The sequence below is a fragment of the Brassica napus genome, chromosome A3 (assembly GCF_020379485.1).
Source record: "Brassica napus cultivar Da-Ae chromosome A3, Da-Ae, whole genome shotgun sequence".
Lineage (NCBI taxonomy): Eukaryota > Viridiplantae > Streptophyta > Magnoliopsida > Brassicales > Brassicaceae > Brassica > Brassica napus.
Genome location: NC_063436.1, coordinates 15,778,272 through 15,801,232, shown reverse-complemented (window position 1 = coordinate 15,801,232; position 22,961 = coordinate 15,778,272). Strand labels below are relative to the sequence as shown.

Below are 22,961 nucleotides of genomic sequence, written 5' to 3'. Positions count from 1 at the left end.
ATATTTAATAATGTTTTAATATTTTCTATCATTTATATTTCATATATTTCTTTATAAGTAATCTGATTTAATTTTTAAACTATTATTTGAAGAATAGGTAAATGCAGTGCCGTCCCTAAAATTTATGTGGCTTAAAGCATTTTAGTTAAATGTGGCCTTATATTTTAAATATTTAACTATATATTTTTGTTTATAGTGTTTAATTAATTTAATACATTTTTGTAAGCAAACAACAATATAAAATATGTGAATCATCCCTAAAAAGATGTTTATGTTACTTATATTTGGTTTCAAGCTTTAAATGCATGAGTTAAACAAGATGTTGGCCTCTTGAAGTTTATTAATTTTGGTAATGATAATATACTAGTAAATTTTTTGAAAATGGTTGGAAATTTTAAAACCTTATACAAACGATTAGTCAAACTAAAAAATACAATGAAAAAAGAATGAAATGTAAAAGCAGAATAAAAGATATATGGTTGAACAGAGTGAAAAAAGAGTATAAACAAACAAAACAAAATGATAAATCAAAACAAAAAAGTGATAAAATCTCTATTACCCTACGAGAAAGAACGATGTTTACAACTAATAAGTCAAGTCACTTGACCTAAACCTAAACATACTTAAGCTATGTGGCCTCATTTTTTTTTTATTATTTGGTGGCCTAAAGCTTATGCTTCACCAGCCTTAAGCAAGGGACGGGTCTGGGTAAATGATCTTCATTTCATATATATATATATATATATATATTCATAAATGTGTAATCATTTTGAATACTTAAATCTGTAAAGTTTGATAACCAATAAAAATTATTCAATAATATTTAATTTGAAACTATAGTTTTTCAATATTAAAATTTGTTTGGTATTTACTATTTCTTAAATGATAATTTATTAAAAAAATGTGAAATCTGAAGATTTCAATGAGAATGATTCCATGTTTAGAAACTACGTAAAAGTACTTTGGATAGATTATGCGTATTTCAAATATGCAGATGTTATTAGTCATTGTTGTTGTGTAAAAAATAATATATATATATATATATATATATATATATCATTGCAATATTGTTTGTATGTTAGAGTAGAAACATACTTCCATTACTATTTTACACTCTTAAATTAATTATTAATTATTAAACAGTTTAAAATGGAGTTAAAATAACGGAAATCAGAATATAAATTTTCGAGATTTGAAAAACTTTCTCATATTGCATCGATTGGTGATGTTCTAACATAAATTGATCTTTACAGAAAATTATTTCATAATGCATTGATTGGTGACTAAATTGAACTTTACACAAAATTATTTGGTATAACATTATAAATAAATGATGGAAAATTAATCTTTTTTTTTATGGCAAACGGCTATTCTATTACTCAAACTTGAGGTGGTCTGGGAAGCCAGACCGGAATAGAACAACCAATAAAACATAAGGATCTATGAAAAGAACGTGCATTCCTAGCTAACGAATCCGCAATCTCGTTCTGCGTCCTTGGAACGTATATATATACATATATATATATATATATATATATATATATATATATATATATATATATATATATATATATATATATATATGATAGACTGGAAATAACAGCTAAAAGAATTACGGCAAATTTCTCAAATTACTCTTTTAAGATTTAATAACTCACAAAGAGGAACATGACTAAAACATGTTTCATTAAAGAAGTAAAAGACCATTCTACCTTTATTTTATAGATTTAAATATAATAATTATTTAAATAAAAATACAATAATAATTTTTATTTTTGAATAATACAGTTTTAAATTCGAATTTTTTTATTTTTTCAGATTTTTCAATATTTTAACTTGAAATCCCAAATTATTACTGAAACTAAAAAATTTTATGTTGAAATTGTGTAGTTTGTTTTAAAGAAAAATCATGTACATACCCCTCTAATTTAAACCATAATTCAATATTAGTTAACCATAGAAGTATAAATGTCTATTTATCTTTTAATGTAATCTCTTTTTGTCATTTTGACCCTTGAATGCTATATTTGTAACAAACAAATTCTAGGTCATCCTAAAAAACTTCTCAGAAAAGTATTTGTAATGAGCTAATCAAAAGCCACAAAGTTTCATTAATTATTTACTTTATTTAGTATATACAAATCTTGTATGTTCTGACAAACGTTTTGACATAACTTTATTTTAATTTATTTTGATATCAATTTTACAAAACATTTAGAGTAGACATCAAAGTAACTCTTAAGATAATTTTTAATTTTATTTTTACTGAATTTTAATTTTTATTTATAAATATGATTTTTTTTATTTTTTTTAACAAATTAAACACAATGTATTCATTTAGTTAGTTAAACGTTTTATGCTGTTTATTTTAAAATATCATATGAAGTACACTCTAAGAGAATGCTAAAATTGGCTTAAATCGTAGAGATTTTTTTGCGGTACACCCAACTGCTGACTTATTTATTTTAATTTGTTACAAATGTGTTATGTATGTTTTTTTTATTATCTGTTCCTCTTTTCTACAACATTAACTTAATAAGTTATTTTTTCGTAAGTGTTCTTGCATGTAAATGTTAATTACTTTATCAATATTGAGATTTGAGAGTATAATATATATTAAAGTGTATTATATATATATATATTAAACTGTATTATATTTGGCTAAAAAAGAAGAATATATAGTGCAACAAACATAGTTAAGGAGAGGAAGATATCTCTAGATTCGATATTTTTTAATGATGTTGATTGATTGTTAATGTCCATTTAGTTATCATGTAGGGTTGTCTAGTATTTGTTTGGGCAGTTAATTTTTCATAGTCATCTTGATTTGTTATTTTATACGTCGGCTATGGTTGAATAAATCAATAATCAAAGTTTTTGTTTTATTTTGCAAAGGAATATGACATGGTAATTTGAAAACATATGGTTGGCTGATTTTCTTTGTTGATGTGGACAGCCTCTCCTTTCAAGTTATTCTCCTTTTAGTATAGTATAGATTAATGAAAACCTGACGTTTTGGTTTTCTTTTAGCCAGCGAAGTGGAGATCGAAGGAATGAGGAGCATCGTATACGTCGGCTATGGTTGAATAAATCAATAATCAAAGTTTATTTTTATTTTGCAAAGGAATATGACATGGCAATTTGAAAACATATGGTTGGCTGATTTTCTTTGCTGATGTGGACAGCCTCTCCTTTCAAGTTATTCTCCTTTTAGTATAGTATAGATTGGTAAAATATCGTAAACTCATAAACCTTTGTTAATTACTGTTTTTTTATCAATCGTGGTACATTATTAGATTAGCATTGGATTGTTATCGCAGTTAATATATTTTTAATACGAAAAATGATTATTAATACATTCAGCTAAGATTTATTTATTAAATGTTAAAAAGAGTCATATTGATTTTATAGCTTAATATTTCTATTAAATGTGTTTTTAGTTCGTACAAAACAATTAGCAATACAATAAGTAATTCATTATTTGAAGTTTTATTTTTTATATCAAAATTATGTTACTCATGTACAAAATTATATATTTTTTTTTGAATTTAGCTATTTTATATAATACTAGTATTGACCCATGCTTTGCATGGGAATATTTTTTTCTTAGAAAAATAATATAAATGGATGCACATTATTTTGAAAGTTATTAGTGATAAACTTATTGAAAGTTGAGGAAAACCAACTTGACATGAGAGTCATTCTCTTTTCCTTTTTTTGTGCGAGATGAAGAAAAAGATCTAACTTCTTGTCTTGTTTCTTGAAGGTTTCATCATTAGCAACGATCTACACTCAGAATCTCATATCAACCAGCTTCTCTTCCTCCTCTGGCCCTTTGGGTGATGCATAGATTTTTTTTTGCTAAACTGAAAATTTCATATAAATGATGTAAGGTTTTACAGAAAATAATGCCTAAGCTATGTGCTTCTGTGGCAAAAAAAGAAGAAAATACAGAGAGGGACAAAAAGGATTCATACACTAAACTTGGTAATCAACCGCAGACTAACGTTAACATTGAGACATCAAACCTTGGAAAAGCTTTAAATGTGCTAAGAGTCTTAGCCGTTAAAATACTCATCACTTCCCTGTCAATGAATCTGAAGACTGCTGCAGGAGATAGTGAGATCTGATTATGGATGACATTATTCCTCTGCGTCCAAATATGGAAGATGGTGGCTTGAACTGCAACCATACGCAAGGTTCGCAGGTTGTTAGTGGCAGGGAGTCGGAGCCAGGAGAGAAGCTCAGTCCAAGAAATGAATGAGCAAGCTGGTGGCGACATAGTATACAACACATCCTTCCAAATGTCGACTCTGAATTCGCATGAGAGAAGCAAGTGGTCCCTGGATGCAAAGATAGAAATATGGATACCTTAATAATGAAGCGATGGAGAAAAAGAATGAGAAAATGCATGAGAGAAAAGGAGATCAGATAAAGAATATAAATCATAGATGGAAAGTTATATAGGAGATAAAACAGTTGTAAATCATGATCATTAGTCTAGAACGTGGTGTTGATCATCTTTTGAAAGCTGCTATGATAATCTGAGAAAATTTAGGAATTTGGTTATTAGGCAGTTTAGTTTGTTTTTTAACGTGGTGTTAATGATTTGTATTGACATTAATTAATTTTTTTTTGTAAAACATATTCCATTTGTCAAAATCTAATTGGTGAAGTGACTTGTGATTTAGTATATAAGGGATATATGGACTACTTATTTTGTACATCAAAAATTGATCTATATATTTATATAATATAATATGACGCCTTGTTCACAGCCGCCGCCTACGTAAATCTTAACTCTTTTGTTAACTTCAGTCATCGCAAAAGCCAAAAGGTGGTTGTGGAGGTTGAATCCGTGGGTTTAAACAAGAGCTTCTCTCTTCTCTTGTTGCCTTATATACGTTGTCTCCATAAATTAGAGCTTTTGAAAGATTAAGACATTTTTAAGGCGGTGTCATGTATTATTATTGTATTATCATCATTAAGTTCTTTAATGTTCTCGCGAATCATGTTACAATGCAGTGATGCACAGACATTCCTTTGCTTTTTTTTGGGATATGTTTTTCTTCATAGATATAACATAAGAGAATATACAACTTTCTTCAATTGGTAAAACACCAAAGTGTTTCTTCAGTTCACAAAACACCATACGAGTTAGGCGATATGAGACTCTCTACGTAAGCATCAGCCTCGAACCCATCACTGAGCTTTACACCACGAATCCCCAAATACCTCGACCCATGACTCTCGAAATTGTACAACACCATGTCTCCATCAAGCTCCAAAAGAACCTCCTCACCGTTCTCACTCGAACACAACGGCTTCATCGACCTATACAACAAACTGATCCTGATTCTCCTCCACGAACTCGCTACACCGTACTCATCCATCACCCAAACATCATCATGCACCTCGTAGCAGCTATTAACCAAACAAAGACGCCCGTTGATAACCCCAACAACAAAGTTTCTATAACTATGACCACAATCCTCAGCCTCTTCACCAGGCAACAACATCTCTCGAAACTCCTCCGTTTTAAAATCAAACGCTAACACCACTCTCTGGCTATCGTTAGCGAACACCCAGTGGACCGCGCCGCGGAGAGTCACACCGGAGCTGAAGCAATCCTTATGCTCATAACTCAAATCACGGATCCATCTCCAAGAGTCTGACTTCAACGAATAGACGCTGGATTTAAGTACATTGTCACCATCAGCAACAAGCTTCACTACTTTGTAATCATCCGTTAAATCATCGAATCCGAATCCAATAGTTTGAAACTCTTCTCCTCCGGCGGAGATTAATAATCTCTTTGATTCTCCAGTGGTTGGATTATACAAGAACAGAGCTCCTTCGCACGGAGATATACACACTAAACCGTGCGAAGATCCGATGATCTCAACCCAGTTTCTTCTATACGGTTTAAGCATATTCTCTCCCACGTGGCATTTAATCATCTCATCGAATTTAATCGGATCTTCTTTGAGAGGGTAGTTAAGCTCCTGAGCTAACAAATCTCTAAATCTTTGGCATCCGATTGAATCCAAGTCTAACGCGTAGAGGTTATGCGATGAGACGATGAGTTTGCGGTGAACGGCGTCGTTTCGGATGGTTAGATCTAGGTGGTTATTAGCGAATTTTGGATCCGATGAGAGGGAGCGGAAGAGCTTTGAGACGCACCTGAATCTCCCGATTGATTTGGCTGGTAATCGGAGGAGGATCTCTCGGATGATCTCTGGAGGAAGCTCGAGAGAGGCTTTCTCCGTGGTCTCTTCTCTCCTCCGCCGTTCATTCTTCTTCGTCGTCTCCGTTAGAGCGTCGCCGAGGAAATGGATGAGTTTCTTGTACATTGTTTTGGCGTTTTGCTTGTGACTATTGACCCGAAACTTTCTTTAATTTCGCCCGGAAACTATAAATTCAGGTCTATACCGGTTTTTTTTAAGTGATTTAATTCCCAATTTCCCGGTTTACTGGTCAAACCGAGCATAAATAGTATACGTTTCATATTTGAATTTTTTTACCCGGTTAATTAGTTAAAACTGAACAAAAAAAATTAACGTTTCTGCTTTGCTCCTTTTTATACTTTTATGATTTATCATATTGGCCATCCTAGTGTCATCATCATTAAGTTCTTGACTATTCTCACTAATCATGTTAACTTTATAATTATATGACGGATGTTTCAAAGCACAAACATTGCTTGCGTTGGGTTTTTGGATATGGTTTTGTTCATAGATATAAGTGAGAATAACATAGATCCGATCCGAACACAAAACCCCGAAAGTTATCTGATCCAAGACCAATATAACATAGAGACTAAGCAACCATTTTAAACTTGTAAATTACAAAGTTTTTCTTCAGTTCTCAACACCATACAAGTTCGGTGATATAAGGCTCTCTATGTAGGTATGAGTCTCGAACCATCCACTGAGGTTTGCCCCGCGAATTCGCAGATCCCTCCATGCGTCAGTTCTGAAATTGTACAATACCATCTCTTTATCAAACTCCAGAAGAACCTCATCACTGTTATTACTCGAACACATCGGTCTCATACACCTGAACAAAAATCTGAACCGGATTCTGGTCCAAGAACTCGCTACACCGTACTCATTCATAACCCAAATATCATCATGCTCCTCGTCGCAACTGTTGATCACACAGAGTCGCCCATTGAGATCCCCGGCGATAAAGTTCCGAGAAACATCCTTAGCTTCACCAGGCAACGGCATCTCTCGAAACTCCTCGGTTTTAACATCAAACGCTAAGACGACTCTCTTGTTAGCCTCCTCAAGAATGAAATGAACACCCAGTGAACAGCACCGTTGACATTCGTACCAGCAACAAAGGCATCGTGGTCGTGGTCGTAATTCAAATCACAGATCCGCCTCCACGAGTCTGACTTCGACGAATACACACTAGCGTAGTGGACACGGCGGATATCAGCAACAAGCTTCACTACTTTGTAATCATTGGTCAGATCGCCGAAGCCAAATCCATGAGTTTGATATTCTTTTCCTCCTCCTATTACAATTTGAACGCTTGACCTTTTACTGAGCTACATCACATACCACGTCAAACTTTGAAGATCACAATGGTTGATATAACCTTGAAGATCACAATGGTTGATATAACCTCGAAGATCATTGTTCCTTCTTGTGCTTATATATTCAAGGTTCAGGTTAGTTCCTATGTATAAAGTTAAGACTTCAAACGAGAACTTAATGAACTTTCACACTTTAGATCCAAGTATCCAACTCAAGTCCTCGATTCATCACTTAAGTTGCATGAAACTTTTCCTTGAGAGAAGCGGTTTTAGTCAATACCCTTTAGGGCAAAAAAAGTACAAAAAATACAAAAACAACATTTCATTCTACGTGCTAGACACAACACAGATCATCAATCACTAATCCTTTTACAAATGACAAATGCACAACAAATCTCGACTCTTCTACAATTCTGTTTACCAAACGTGTCTCCCCCAACATGATCAGTCTCTTCCTCGGAGTTAGTTACTCAGTGTAACCGCTGCTTCACTCGTCTCCCATTCACGTCACCACCATCAGCATATAGCTCCTTCCTCTGCCCCGTTGATGTTAAAGAATGCTCACTCAGCCTAGCTACATACTCCAGCAGCTCACTTAGTAAGCACGGGCAGCTTTCCTTGAGATAATCAAACCCATCCGTTTCCATCACAGCTAAAGACATTACAAACAAAAGGGGAGCTTTTAGATTTCAATGATGATTTGATCAAAGTGGTTTAAACAAAAGGGAGCTTTTATATGTACCTTTCAGGTTTTGTGGCAATGCTATGAATTTGAGACACGCAGCTTTTAGCTGGAAACAATGATGCTGCTCTGCCAAAGCCAAGGTGGTCGCTACTGTGTTTATGCTGATTCCTTCACAGAGTTTTGACTCGCAGATTGTTCTAAGCCGCTCAAGTGCATAACGGTCTGCAGCTGCGAGTAGATGCTGAGCCACAAGGGTCGATGCCCATTTCAAGTCTGTGCCCATTATGTCTTCCATATCAGGCAACTCGTCCCAGTAGATAAAATGTAGGAACATCTGCAAACAAATCACAATATAAGAAATAGAAAAGGAAATGGGATTTACCTGTAAAGCTGCAAACTAAAGACACATTCTAAGGAACCAAGAGAATTAAACCACAAAGAGAAGCAACTGGAGTACCTTGAAAATGGGAGCTTCCATGTCTTCTATCTCTATGCGTTTGGTATTTTGGTTTTTCAACGGGCCAAAAAGCTGTGCCCTGAAAACTGGAGAACGAGCCGCAAGAACCAACGTGTGAGCAGGAAACGTTTCTCCATCAACCTGGAATGTAACATCAACTCCTTTCCCACTCTCCAAAAGCTTTCCAAACTGATGACCCAAGTCAGAAACCGGAACCGGGATATTGTAACTCCTCGGTCCCTCTGTATGTGACTTCACCACGCCCACACAGCACCGGACCAAGAGGCAATTGTCCTTGAGATAGTCCGATGACTCCAGAAGCGTCCTCTTGAAAAACCGCTTGTATCCCCTGAATCCAGAAGCATTCATCAATAAACCAAACAAAGGAGAAACAGAAACATGTCACCATATAAACATATCAGTACAAAGTAAAGACTAGGCTAGCATTTCTTTAATTCAATCACAACATGTCAGCATATAAACACATGAGTACAGGCTAGCATTTCTTGAATTCAATCATAACATGTCACAATATTAACACATCAATACAGAGTAGAGACTAGACTAGGCTATCATTTATTGAATTCACTCATAACATGTCACCATATTAACACAAAAACAGAAAGTAAAGTAGAGACTAGGCTAGCATTTCTTGAATTCACTCATAACATGTCACCATATAAACACATCAGTACACAGTAGAGACTAGACTAGCCTACAGTTTCTTGAATCTACTCACCACATACTTCCTCTGTACTTAAGAGTATAAGGCCCGCTCTCAAGAGTCCTACCGAAATGGCTATGAACCTTATGCCTCTCATTACCACTCTGATCCACAAGCGTCAGCTCAAACAAAGCCCTAACATCAGCTCCTTCGCTCGCCAGAGCTATAAACAGAGACACGTACACAGAGTTATCCTCAGGACTCTTCCCATCCGGGTAGAAGTAGATCGCCCACGAGTACCCACCGACCATGAACGTATCGGACGCCACGTACTTGCCTATCCCCATCCCTTTGGCGAGAGAGTAGCCGCTGATCTTGAACTCGTGTGAGCCGTTGATGGTCTCCGTGCGAGAGGTCGACTCCGTGAGCGACGATTTCGAAGATCCGGGAACCTCCGAGCAAACCCTAGTCGCGTCCATCGATAAAGACTAGATCTTGATGCGAAATTCGAGAATTAGGGTTTTGAATTAGAGGGGAAAGATCGAGAATTTGAGTGAAGAATTGGGGGATTTGCCGGAATCGGAACTCGGAGTGGGGATCGGTGGTTGTCGGAGGTGAATCGTGGTGGATCGTGGAGACGACGACGGTGGCTGAAACGAGAGGAAGAGAGGAATGCGAGAAAGGAAGAGTTTTGGTTATCGGTTTCTAACTTTACCCTCTGCCATTTGGTAGGTAACGAATATAAATGCAAGTCGGGGAGAAAATTAAATAATAATAAATTACATGCCAATTCTGTTTGTTTGAAAATTAGAGGGAAGCCATCAAAATTAAGCAGGGAATTAATTTTTACAGTTATTTATAGGGACATTTGTATCAGAAACATATTTTAAATTACTCTCAAGTAGTGGTGGTCGACTAGATTAGTTAAGAATTTATTGATGTCTTATATATATATATATATATATATATATATATATATATATATATTTTTTTTTTGTTCAAAATTATTGATGTCTTATATAATTTTAGAATTTATATAAGAAAATTATTAACAATTATGTGAACTTAATAAATATAGAGTAGTTTATAAAAAAATTTGGATGTAGTACAAATAATACTGTCAACACATGGATTTTCATAAATAACTCATATGGATACATGTTAGATATAAATAGAAAATTAATTTGTAGTAGAATTATAAATTATTTAAAATTTTATTCAACTAGATGCTTGCTTCTCCGTAACTAGAGAGCTATTCTTACAAAGCCTTCAGATGATTAAGTGTAGTTTGTTTACATGATCTGCTTTCTTGAGGTTCTTGTCGCAACGCCAATGCCTAGTAGTTTATTTCCACAGCTTATTTGACTTCTCTGGATACTCTGTTCTCCAGAATGGTTTGAATCTTTGAAATCATTGGAAGTATCTTGCCAAGAACTAGAAGAGCTTGTGCAACTCTGATGTGTTTGACGTTCTTAAGTTTGCAGGGAGTTCAGAGTGTCTGAAAGATTTTGTTTAATGAATATCCTGTAATTTTAGGAACTATGTTTTCGGAATTGCAGATGTGATGATGATATATTGCAGATATCACTGCCTATGGCGTATTGCTCGCTGTTTTCAGATACGGTTTCATCACAAACCAAACAGTTTTGGTTTCTGTATGCGCCTTTCGTTTCAACGGAAATGATAGTTCAGGCGAATCCTCCTCAGTGTTTACAAGGAACATTTTTGATTTGATCAGTCATATCTTTACACTTTACACGAATAGATACTGTTATGTACCATCCTCACAATTTGATTATTCATGTTACTTAGTGTTATAGAGCATTGTTAGCATTGATTTAACCTAACTTTACAACATGTCCAGGGGCGGCTGTGTAACTGCGTTCCAAGAATATCGGAACATGTTAATTTATTGAACTTGGGGAAATTTTTCTTATAGAACAAATGTTCAAGATTTCTAATGCATAACCTATACTTCCTGAATGTTTTTACTACATGTGAAATTAATTTTGGCACAGTCTCAAGGTTGTGCGTGATATTGCCATGCAAATCAGGCTTATGCTTATTCTTCTTATGGTTTATTCTTTAATCTTTACATACTTGTTTTTAGTATTTGGCTATACTTAATTTTATAGGGAACGATAAAAATACAATAGCCTCTTTGTAATCTAACCTAAAAGTTATCTCGAGTAAGAAAATTTTCAAGAATCAATAAATCTCCAAATAAATACACTTTTATTAAAGCTAAAATGTATTTGAAATAGACCAATGCTAAATTGCTGATCTAAGATAAGAGCCCTTATATTATCACTTCTAATTTTTTTTTTTTTGGAACATTACACTTCTAAAATTGTTAGTTATACTAAATAACACTTTTTTTTTTCCTTTTTGGTAACTATAACATCTTGCTTTGATATTGTTAGCAAAAAATATCTAAATTGGATTTGCTATTGGATAATCACTATTTTGTTTTATTTTTGGGAGCAACTGATTTTCCCTCTTATAAACAAATATTTTTCCTTATCCCCAAATAAAACGATTCTGCAGAGAAATTAGAGCGGCGGTGCAAGGCAAACGACAAAAACAAAACACCAATCACCACCGTAAATAAACAGCACCGACGTGTCGCTGCTCAATTCTCAGCTCCGTCAAAAGATTTTTTTTTTTTCTCATATTTTAGGGGCATAATCGTCTATACAAAAAGATTGTCTTTTTTTCTCATATTTTATTACTTGAATTTGCACTTTCTAGTTTTGGTCGGATTCTTCAAAATGACGGAGAAAGGACCGATTCTATCTCCGGCTCCAAACCAGTTACTTCTCCAACGGTCGAGTCCTCTGCTTCAATGGCGTTTCGGTGCTCTTACAGCACTCGTCTTCTTCCTAATGTTATTCGTCTGGAGCATCGACGGTTTCTCTATACAAACCTTCGCCGAGCCATGGAGGCTCAGTGCGTACTCCATCCGCGTCAGTTTCTCTCCCTCTCCTTCCCCTTCACCGTCACCAAAGCCTCCTCTTATAGAACCCCAAAAGCCCACGACAGGCCCACGAAATCTAAACGCCAAGAAGAAGAAGACGAACCTCACTTCAAACCCGACCCGGTGGATCGCCGCCGAGTGGGGGAAGAATTACACGGCGAATCTCATTAAAAACTGGCTGGCTCCGGGAGTTGCACCGTGCAGTGAGGCGAAGACCGTCGAGATTTCACTTCCCGGCGTCGACGGGATTGATACGGTGGAGCTAACCGCCGGGGAGATTCACGAATTCAAATTCCAAGCCTTGGACGAATCGAAAAACGCCGTTTGCGTCGGCGGAGACTACTTCGAGACGGATTTATCCGGCGAGAGTTGGAAATCTCGGCCGCCGGTGAAAGATCACGGCAACGGAAGTTACTCGATGTCGTTGCAAGTTCATCCCGACTTCGCCGGAGAATTCAACCTCACCGTCATTTTACTCTTCCGTCATTACCAAGGCCTTAAGCTCAGCCCCGCGCGTCTAGGCGTTGACCGGAAGCTACGGAATGTACGGATACGCTTCGTCAAGAGGCCTGACGTTGCTTTGCCGGAGCTCCGGAGATGTAAAAGGTCCGACTTTACTAGAGATGCGTGGTCGGGACGATGGACAAGGCTTGGTAAGAACGAGAGTTGCCAGATCAGCAACGACGGGCGTTACCGTTGCCTCCCCGCGGATTTCCCTTGTGGGAAACCGTGGTGCGAGGGAGCTCTTGGAGCTTTAGAGAGCAATGGCTGGGTTTACTCCAGCCATTGCTCTTTCAAGATGTTCTCTGGAGATGAGGCGTGGGACTGCTTGAAGAACAAATGGATCTTCTTCTGGGGGGACTCGAACCACGTTGATTCGATCAGAAACATGCTGAACTTCGTGTTAGGTCATCCGGAGATCCCGGCTGTACCGAGGAGGTTTGACATGAAGTTCTCTAACCCGAAGAATGAATCCGAGACGGTAAGGATCACGAGTATCTTCAACGGCCATTGGAATGACACGCAGAACTATCAAGGCCTTGATTCGCTTAAAGACCAAGGGTTTAGAGAGTTGCTCAAGAAGTACTTCTCGGAAGACCGCGTTCCAGATGCTATGGTCGTGAACTCTGGTCTACACGACGGTATTCACTGGACCAGTCCTAGAGCCTTTGAGAAAGGCGCTGAAACCGCAGCTGCGTTTTGGAAGGGAGTTTTCGACGGGGTCAAAAGCAGAGGGCTGCAGCCGCCTGAGGTGGTTTTCAGGAACACGGTCGCTACGGGCGGTTACGCGAGAACGCTGCCGTTTAACCCGAGCAAAATGGAGGCGTTCAACGGAGTGTTTCTAGAGAAAATGAGGGATAAAGGATTGGTCACAAGCGTGGTGGATAACTTTGATATGACGTATCCTTGGCATTATGATAATAGGTGTAACGACGGGGTTCATTACGGGAGAGCTCCGGCGAAGATGATGTGGAGAGACGGTGAGATAGGACATCAGTACTTTGTGGATTTGATGCTTGTTCACGTGTTGCTGAATGCACTGTGTGTGTGAGGTAGTAGTGATGATAAAAAGTTTGGTTTAGGAGTCATGGATTCTTTATTTTTGTGTAGACGTTTTGATTTATTTTTGGTTGTATATATCAAATTTATATTTGGGAAAACTCAAACTAAAGCTTGAGTTTATATTGTAGTATAATGTATAAATAGCGAGAGGTTGGTACAACAGATGTGTACTAAAACATTTTGCTGATAATAAGAATGTTGATTTTCTTGCTTTAAACTGACTTTTGAAGTTGAGAGTAGCTTGTCTCTGTTTCATTACTCTGTTCTTGTTTCTTTATACATGTATTGGACTTGGAAGTAGAACTTCCAGGGGTTGAGGGATTTAAGCGTTACCAAGTGACAAGTAATTTGTTATGGTCACAAGTTTAAACTGAACTAGATGATAACTATATTTACTAACACAGTCAATTGGTCTTGAAATGAATAAACGGCCCCGATCATACATGTTCTTGACATATAATCGAAGCGGTCGGTTGATATTATATTCTTTAGGTCCATATTAATTGACTAAAATGAATTATTACCAACGGTGACGTCGATGAGAAGTATTACCTTTATAGTTCCAAACGTACAATAGTGCACTTTCCCAAATCCCAATATATGAAACTGGAAACGAATCTAAAGGGAAAGATGGTACCACGAGAAGAGAATCGGACGAAAGCTTCAAGATAATGTTATTTTGTTAAGAAGCAGAAAAGCCATGTCATGTGCTGCAGGGGACACTCATGTGACCAACATCTATTTAGATTAGGCAAAATCTTCAAACGACAAAAGTCAATTATTAATCTCAACATGCCACATGTACTTTTTCATTTATACACATTTTTTTGGAACTTTCTATCTGTTTACAATATTCTTCTTTTATGTTTTAGTTCTCTATCAATAATTGGTGAACCATCATGCCAAACAAGTGTTAGAGATCCTAATTTTAATGTTTTTAATTACTTGATCAGATTTATCTAAAAACGTGATAAATATATAATCAGGCATGCTTGGTTAAATCAATATTTCTTTAAAAAATCAATATTAAAATAAATGTAAGAATCTTTCATTAAGAAAGCCATTCCATTCTTTTTTTTCCTAGGCCACTCTAAATGCTCATCTATATGATAAATGTGAATCTCTTAAAAAATTAACTTAAGGCAAAAGGTAAAGAAAGATACGCAAGAGAGTTGTGTGTTCATGTTATGTATATGCTTTAACAACAACGAGCGATGGTGGTAAATGCGTCTGAAGAAAAGTATCTGAACTTTTTTTTGTTTTGAAGAAAGAAGGTATATTTCTCAGATATTACATATATAAATACTTATATATTCAGTGATGTAACCTATTGATGTCCTTGAATGAGTTCACAATTTTTTTTTCTTGATTGAAGTTACAAGGAGTAATCCTCTCAGATTTGGAAATAAAGATAAAAAGAGAGAGGAAAAGATTTGAGTTTCATCACTAAACCAATATTTTTCTTACCATCCTTTGAGAGAGAAAATGAGTAAAGAAGAGTTCATGAACATCCAGGTTTGTTCACCATTTCCTTAAAATTCATTCTCAATATTATTTTTTTTTCAAAAAGAAATCTTCTCTTGACTTGAATCTGTGATTTTTTATTTCTAGACTTGTGTTCTTAAAGTGAATATACACTGTGAAGGTTGTAAGCAAAAAGTCAAGAAAATCTTGCAGAAAATCGAAGGTAAAAGAAAAAAAATATAATCAAATTCAAAACCTCTTCTGACTTTTTTTCTAAGTCTTGAAACTTATTTTGTGTTTTGTCTGAAACAAAAAATTCAGGTGTTTTCACGACCAAGATTGATGCAGACCAAGGGAAAGTGACTGTCTCTGTCTCCGGGAGCGTAGATCCTTTAGTTCTCATCGAGAAGCTCGCCAAATCTGGTAAACATGCTGAAGTCTGGGGAGCTCCAAAGGGCAACAACAATCCAAATCAGTCTCATGACTCTCACTTGGTGAATCAGTTAAAGGAAATGCAGATTGACAACAAAAAAGGCAGCGGTGGTAAGAACAATAACAACGATAAATGCCCGAAGAATGTTGGAAGTGGAGGTGGAGGTAACAATCCACACCAGATACAGAAGATGAAAGGGTTTCAAGATACGAAGCTTCCTCAGCAGTTAAAGGATTTGAAGGGCTCTGTTCTTGAGAACAAGAACCAAAACCAGCCAGGAGCAAAGTTCAATGTTCCTGAGGAGGAGGATGATTATTTTAGTGATGACGATGACGAGTTTACTGATGCTGGTGACGAGGACTCTGATGATGATGAGTTTGATGATTTCCCTTCTCCGTCTAATAAGATGATGATGCCTAATAATCAACAGATGATGATGAACGCCAATCTTGGCGGTGGTCCCACCAAAAACGGCGGTAAGGGAGTTTACGGCAGTGGCAAAGGTGAACCGAACGGCGGTGGCGGTGGAAAAGGTGATTCTGGCGGCGCTGGAAATCAAAACCAAGGCGGAGGCAAGAACGGCGGCCAAAACGCCAATGGTGTACATCAACAAGATGGTAAAAATGGCGGTGGTCCAAACGTCGGAAAGAAGCTTAACGGCGGAGGTGGTGGACTTCCGGCCGGTTTTATTCCCATGGGAGGCGGAGTACCACCAAACATAAGCATGCCAATTGGTTGTCTAATGGGTATGGGTGATCCCATGGGAAATATTCCGGCCGGTTTATGTCCCATGGGAGGTGCAGGACCATCAAACATGACTATGCCAATAGGTGGTCTAATGGGTATGGGTGGTCTGATGGGGAATATTCCGGCGGTTCATGGATTACCGGCCACCGGTGCAAGCAGTATACCGCCAGGTTATTTCCAAAGGGCCGGGCCAGATCCAATTCAAATGCAACATCAACAACAACAACAACAGTATTTAGCAGCGGTTATGAACCAGCAACGTGCTATGGAAAACGAACGGTTCCAACCAATTATGTACGCAAGGCCACCACTGGCAGTTAACTATATGCCACCGCACATACACCTACACCAATATCCGAATCCTTATGATCCATACCCGTATCCACCTCATGGGAATGATCAATACTCTCATGTCTCTAACGAGGAGAACACATCAAGCTGCGATATCATGTGATGGTTTCACTATTTTTATAGAATTATAATGTAAATTTGGACGCATGTTAAATTATGTTGAAGTTCATGTTATTCTCCTTCATGTGACTTTTTATTTGCTAATCAAGAAAATAAATTATGAATATAGGAAACTGCTATGAACAAATTCGGTAGATACCAGATCATGACTAGTAATGAATATTCACACTTTTGGTACTCTTATATATTAATAAATTTTCTATTTGATAAAATCGTATAAAAGGGATAAGGAGTCTTGCTGGAATTGGAGTTGTATATATTACACGGATCATTATATGAAAGATCACTTATAAAAAAAATTATATGAAAGATCCTTTTTCCCCACTATATATATATCCACTATATATGGATCTTGTCTTATACATGGTGTAACCTCATTCTTATGATACTCATTCAGTCCCAGTTCCCATAGTTAGAGCATAATCTCGGATTATTATTATGGAAAATTACAACTTTGATCGAGTTGGGATACAAAAAAAAACTAAAAGTAAAACATAAGTAATACAAGTCACATAATAATTAAGTTTATTTGGGCTTGTTTCTAGCAAGGTGTCGAGTATGCTCATGTAACCCATACATGCGATGACGCTAGTACGTGTATACTTTTGGTTTTAGTTGGTAGGAACGATGACTTCAGGCACAAAGCTTTTCTGAACCTCAAGGGTTAGATCCTCCAAGCTTAAGTGACACTCCAGTCCTATCTGCATATGTAATTTAGTTATATTTTAACCTAATTTTATTTGATCCATGTATACACAATATAAAGCTTATATCACTAATACTTGATCCATGTACCTTAACAACAAAGAAGTACAACACAGTCTCCTCCATGCTGCTAATGTTGAGATGAAGAACCTGAAGAGATAGTTTCTCCAAGACAGATATGATCCTCACCAGCTGCCCCTCAATTCGCCTAGAGACAACTCTCAGTACAACGTTAGAGCCTGAGATCTTGGCTTCGACGTTAGCATGAGGGGAATTGCAACATGCTCCCACTTCCTTGAATGTGCTTGTGGTCATTACATTCTCGATTCGACTAAACGGCACTCTAGTGGTTGTGTTGGTGGTGGTGGCGGCTGCGGCTAATATGGATGGCTCGAGTGTTTGGTGATCGTAAGGAAAAGAAGGCCGGTTTAGTGTCTTTCGACGTTTCTTAGACTCGAGAACTTGCACCAGTTGCTGAAGCTCTTTGATGAACTCTACCACTCCTCCGATTATCGAAGCTTGATCTCCCTAATACCGTTCAATCATCGAAAACAAGACCATATTTATTATATATTGGTGCATGCAAGTAGTAATTTGTTTTAATATGTTAACAATAAAATATATGTAGTCTATCAACACACACACACATATCTTCCCAAAATTAGAAAGATTACCATGCATGAGTCATAACGAATCTAAAACCTTTTGTTTCCACACAAATTTTTTCTTTGGCTCTTGAAAAAGAAAAAAAAAATCGAGAAGGTTCGTTCAATTATCTGGAAAATCAAACTTAATGACCCTTTGAATTTTTTTTTTTTTTTTGCTAAATCCCTTTGAAAATACTTCAACAGAGAAATCACCGATCATTAACTCTTGAAACAATTCCTAATCTCTTGGATAAAATTAAATGAAATTGAGTACGAAGGGAAGTAGATATAACATGAAAGTTACCCTTTTGATATAGAAACAAGGAGTCAAAGAACGAAGGGATTTAAGATGCTCATTCATTTGCCTTCTTCGATTCCTCTCAACAGCGATGTGAGACATGATCGTTGATTAAATTGTCAAATATATCTCTTCGAGGTTCCTATCTATAGGATGAAGATGGGGCAGATGATCACCTTTCACTTTCTTTTTTGACACATTCTTCAAAACAACGTGGTATTTATACAGCCGTAACAACAAGAGATAGCTAGGGTTAGAGTTCTTTTTTTTCAAGGGTTCATAAATGCACTATGTCGCTATCTCGTGACATTCTTTTGTCTCATATTAACTTTCTCTCTTTCTTATTACTATGAACAATATGTATATACAGTAGAGAAAGGTATGCATACACAAAGATACGTCACGTTTGTGAAGTTGGATACATTTACATTTACATTCACTGCGTGAGGTCTTTTATGATTTTATATCGTATTTTCATTTAGATTGCATGCCTTTGAACCACCTTCTTTTACTTCTAGTTTCTACCCTTGTGCCTCCTTTTAGTTCTTAATTACCGAGATTCCTTACCCAAAAAAAAACTAATATCGAAGGCCCTTCTTTAATATAACAAAATTATTAGCCAGAGTGTTTTTTTATTCTCCAATCTCCATGATTATCCATAGTTTTACTTTACGATCGAAACCCCATGCTATTGTTTTTTTTGATATGGATCACTTTGCATGAATTAATTAATAGACTTTACAAGAAAGATGATATACCTTTGTAGCAAACTTAAGTTGTTTAAGTTTCTTTCATGAGTCTCCAACGACATGGACGGCTCATTAAGATTCCTCCCAAAACTAGTATGTTTTTAATAAAAGAGGTATTGTAAAATTTTCGGTTCTATTTAATTAGTAAAAGCTAACAATATCTAAAATTCTCAAATGCATGTTCCAAACTTCATTTTTATACGATCTTAAGTTTGTAACCTAAAGCAAAAGGTTGGGAAGGGAGAAAGGGAACAAGCTAACAAGAGAAAGGGAGAGATAGAACAAAGTGAAGTTGCTAGAGTGACACACAATTTTCTCTATGCAACAAATCCACTGGAATAACACATAGTTTAACTTATTGTTAAACTAACAAATGCGAATATGTAAGATTTTTTTTTTGAACTTCTATCCTAATGAAGTCCCAAAAATGTGGAAGCTGGAAAGAAAATGTTGGTGACATATGTTTGTAGCTGCCAATGTTATGCTATAAGACATGCAAAGGTGCATGCCCCATTTAACTCCACTTTCGCTATTCAATATTTCCATGGCCTATCACGCTATAAAATACTGATCGAGAAGAAAACAATAAAATAAAATTCCAATAAGAAAACTCACGCTCGATCAATATGTGTTGACACAAGAGCAAGTATACACTTAATATCTTATCCACAAAAGTATATAGAATTTGGTTGTATGAATTCTATTTGACAAATTAAAACTAACAACTTCGTTAAGGTACGGTAACTTATTATGAAATTCTGATTACTAGTAGTAATTATTATTGTTTTTCCAACTTTCTTGAGAAAACATATTATTTATGCATTAACATAATGCTTATATTTTTAGTCAAAAAAAAAAACATAATGCTTATATGCAACTATCTATCTATACAGTGTACTGACAATCTAATGACGTTCACATTTGCTGCAACTACGCAAGGGTAAAAAAAAACAATTCAATCTGATTTAGTCTTGGTTAAGTGAATTCATCCTCTATTAGCGAAAAAAAAAATCATCCTCTACGAAAATATTAATTGTAGTAACAGAAGAAATGTAAATTCTGCGTTTTCATTTATTTCAATAGGCAAATGGACATGGCAAAGAGTTCACTATCAAAATTTTCACAAGAAAAATCCTTCACAGCACGAAACCTCTTGAGACTTCTTCGTATTACCCTTGAGAGTTCATGCCACTATCTTTTTATCAGCTGGATCCTCATCATGTACTGCGTGTAACCAAAAAAGAGAATAGATTGTATCAAATACAATACGAGTTGATAGTTCAGCCTTAATCACCGTTGTTATACTGAAAGAAAGAATCATATATATACTTTTGATAGATTTTTCAAATTGCTGGAGCTGAGAAATGAAACCAAAGTTAGGTGATGCTTGAGGTAGCTGACTCTTTACAAGCTCCATAGCTTTAGAGAAGCCCATGCCGTGCTTTCTCATCAGACACGCCACCACTATAGTCACACTTGAAAAAAACTCACAACAATCAAATTGTTGTAGATGACAACAGTAACAAAATCACTAGGGCTAAAGTAGAAAAGCAAACTACAAGATTCATATCACACATGACACACCCTTTTTGGCAACTGGGTTTCACGGTTGAGTCCTAAAGCTACTATATCAACTGCTGAATCTATCAGACTATGAGGAAGAGATCAACCATTTTCTCCATCTTCTCGCTCCACTTGTTCCACTTTCACTAAATCCACTCAAAATAGGTGAACAAATATATGAAGACATAATTCTTTGTCGTGTTAAAGCATACAACAAGCACCAGTGGTCTAGTGGTAGAATAGTACCCTGCCACGGTACAGACCCGGGTTCGATTCCCGGCTGGTGCATTTCTTTTTTGTTGTTGTTAATGTACTATTTGGTTTGCCTTCACATTTCTTTTACACTAGTCATACTCTACGGACAAACATTTTTGCTCAACGGTTAATGTAGCCCAATAGGCCTTTATTGGGCCTCGATTAAGCTTACTGCTAAATTCTTATGTAGCAAATAGAGGTGAGTAAAGAGGAGGTGATAAATGATAATAACCATTACATACTCAATCAGTCGATTGTTTGTTACTAATTGAATGTAGAATGAAATTTTAAGAAAATTATCTGTTATATGTATAATCAAATAAAACAATTTATGTATCTATTTACTAATATTTGGGTAATATGATATATTTGTTCCATTATAAGAAAAAAATCTCTCTGTTAAAGCAAGGAATCAATTGTTACTCCATAGGAAATGATTCAACAGAAATTGATTCTGCGCAAATCACATACTTCTTCTATTAAAGATTACACAAATCCTCACTTATAACTTTTAATAATTAAGGGATTCACATAAAATAATTTATATTATTATCTATCCAGGTGAGCACCGCACCCCTTAAACCCCACTAGTAAAAGCGCACACGGCTGAAGGCCCCCACCGGTATGACCACTATACCAAATTATACTATCTTTTTTTTCTTAATGATAAAGCGGATTTGCCTTAAGAAAACAGTTAAAAACAGCCAGCTGCTCGAAATAAGAAATTGTTTTTTTTCTTGTCACAAGAATATATATGCTTCATTTTTTATATACGCATGGTTGCAATTTTAATAAAATTTAGACCTGTTACTGTTACTGCTTGTAGATTGCAATAATAGTTGGTCTTGGAAATTAGCACTGTTCTAAAATACTTCTTATGCAGACGTACATGTTATACGGAACCTTGGCGTATTGAATTTCATAGTTCGGTTACTTTAAACAGTATAACCTAGGCATGGGCATTCGGAGTCCCAATCGGGTTTCGGTTTTATCCATTCGGGTTTCGGTTTTTTGGGTTTATCAAAATCAACCCCATTCGGGTTATATAAAAGTTCGGTTCGGGACCGGTTCGGGTTCTATCAGGTTCGGGTCGGGGTTAGTAAATCTTCAAAGAACCGGTATAACCCATTGTACTTTCGGGTTCGGGTCCCAATCGGTTCTTCGGTTTAAAAATACCTGATTTGTACCTATTTTGTAACTAAAACATAAATAAAATCGGTTCTTCGAATTTAAAATACATGATTTGTACATATTTTAATAGCCAAAACATAAGTAAAATCGATTCAAAAATAAGAAAAAACATCAAACGTGATCATTCAAAATCAAGCGAAAGATAAACATAGTTAGTGATATAAAGAAAACCATATAAATGAAATCATAAAACAAAAAATAAGTTCTCATGAAATGAGAAACATTATTCAATAAAAACAAAACCAAAATCTAAAAACTTCAGGCATCAACCGCCACATTCCACCATCAATCTTCATTTGATGTAACAGATAATTATTTTAGAAGTTCAATAATATCTTAAAGTATTTTGGATACATATTAAGAATTAAGATCATATTTGGTAGAAATTCTTTTTGTGATTTTAAATGTTTCGGGTTCTATCGGATATCCATTTAGGTCCGGGTTCGGTTCGGATAATACCCATAACCCAAAATACCAAAAAACAGGATCCATTCGATATTTATGTCGGATTCGGATCGGTTCGGATTCATTTTTATCGGATCGGGT

The 22,961-nt window shown here is 35.9% G+C and overlaps 5 protein-coding genes, 1 non-coding gene and 1 pseudogene across 8 annotated transcripts; 3 read left to right on the top strand and 4 right to left on the bottom strand.

The window, feature by feature from the left end:
* Positions 1-4,962: 4,962 nt before the first annotated feature.
* Positions 4,963-6,414, bottom strand: LOC106439100 (F-box/kelch-repeat protein At3g06240-like). Its single transcript, XM_013880463.3, has one exon. The coding sequence runs from the start codon at positions 6,351-6,353 to the stop codon at positions 5,139-5,141; it is 1,215 nt and encodes a 404-aa protein (XP_013735917.2). The 5' UTR covers positions 6,354-6,414; the 3' UTR covers positions 4,963-5,138.
* A 105-nt stretch (positions 6,415-6,519) lies between these two features.
* On the bottom strand, positions 6,520-7,647 carry LOC106442116 (annotated as a pseudogene).
* Positions 7,648-7,770: 123 nt separating this feature from the next.
* On the bottom strand, positions 7,771-10,088 carry LOC106439101 (BTB/POZ and MATH domain-containing protein 2). Its single transcript, XM_013880464.3, has 4 exons — positions 9,428-10,088; positions 8,689-9,037; positions 8,289-8,565; positions 7,771-8,198 (listed from the first exon to the last, which is right to left on the bottom strand). Exons 1-4 carry the CDS (start codon positions 9,829-9,831, stop codon positions 8,017-8,019), a joined length of 1,212 nt encoding a protein of 403 aa, XP_013735918.2. The 5' UTR covers positions 9,832-10,088; the 3' UTR covers positions 7,771-8,016.
* Positions 10,089-11,861: 1,773 nt separating this feature from the next.
* On the top strand, positions 11,862-14,102 carry LOC106443925. The gene has a single exon (XM_048776295.1). The coding sequence runs from the start codon at positions 12,124-12,126 to the stop codon at positions 13,879-13,881; it is 1,758 nt and encodes a 585-aa protein (XP_048632252.1). The 5' UTR covers positions 11,862-12,123; the 3' UTR covers positions 13,882-14,102.
* A 367-nt stretch (positions 14,103-14,469) lies between these two features.
* LOC106443926 (heavy metal-associated isoprenylated plant protein 32-like) lies at positions 14,470-17,113 on the top strand. Of its 3 annotated transcripts, none has more exons than XM_048776296.1 (4): positions 14,470-15,166; positions 15,268-15,407; positions 15,504-15,579; positions 15,678-17,113. In XM_048776296.1, exons 2-4 carry the CDS (start codon positions 15,378-15,380, stop codon positions 16,988-16,990), a joined length of 1,419 nt encoding a protein of 472 aa, XP_048632253.1. In that variant the 5' UTR covers positions 14,470-15,166; positions 15,268-15,377; the 3' UTR covers positions 16,991-17,113. The 3 variants fall into 3 exon arrangements, with proteins under 3 accessions (XP_048632253.1, XP_013740926.2, XP_022572218.2); XM_022716497.2 differs by lacking the exon at positions 14,470-15,166 and having other exon boundaries at positions 15,215-15,407; positions 15,678-16,440; positions 16,752-16,857; XM_013885472.3 differs by having other exon boundaries at positions 14,472-15,407.
* A 309-nt stretch (positions 17,114-17,422) lies between these two features.
* LOC106443927 (transcription factor MUTE) lies at positions 17,423-18,859 on the bottom strand. The gene is made up of 3 exons (XM_013885473.3): positions 18,664-18,859; positions 17,803-18,240; positions 17,423-17,708 (listed from the first exon to the last, which is right to left on the bottom strand). Exons 1-3 carry the CDS (start codon positions 18,757-18,759, stop codon positions 17,619-17,621), a joined length of 624 nt encoding a protein of 207 aa, XP_013740927.1. The 5' UTR covers positions 18,760-18,859; the 3' UTR covers positions 17,423-17,618.
* Positions 18,860-21,186: 2,327 nt separating this feature from the next.
* On the top strand, positions 21,187-21,257 carry TRNAG-GCC. Its single transcript has one exon. It is a non-coding gene; the product is annotated as a tRNA-Gly (tRNA).
* Positions 21,258-22,961: the final 1,704 nt, after the last annotated feature.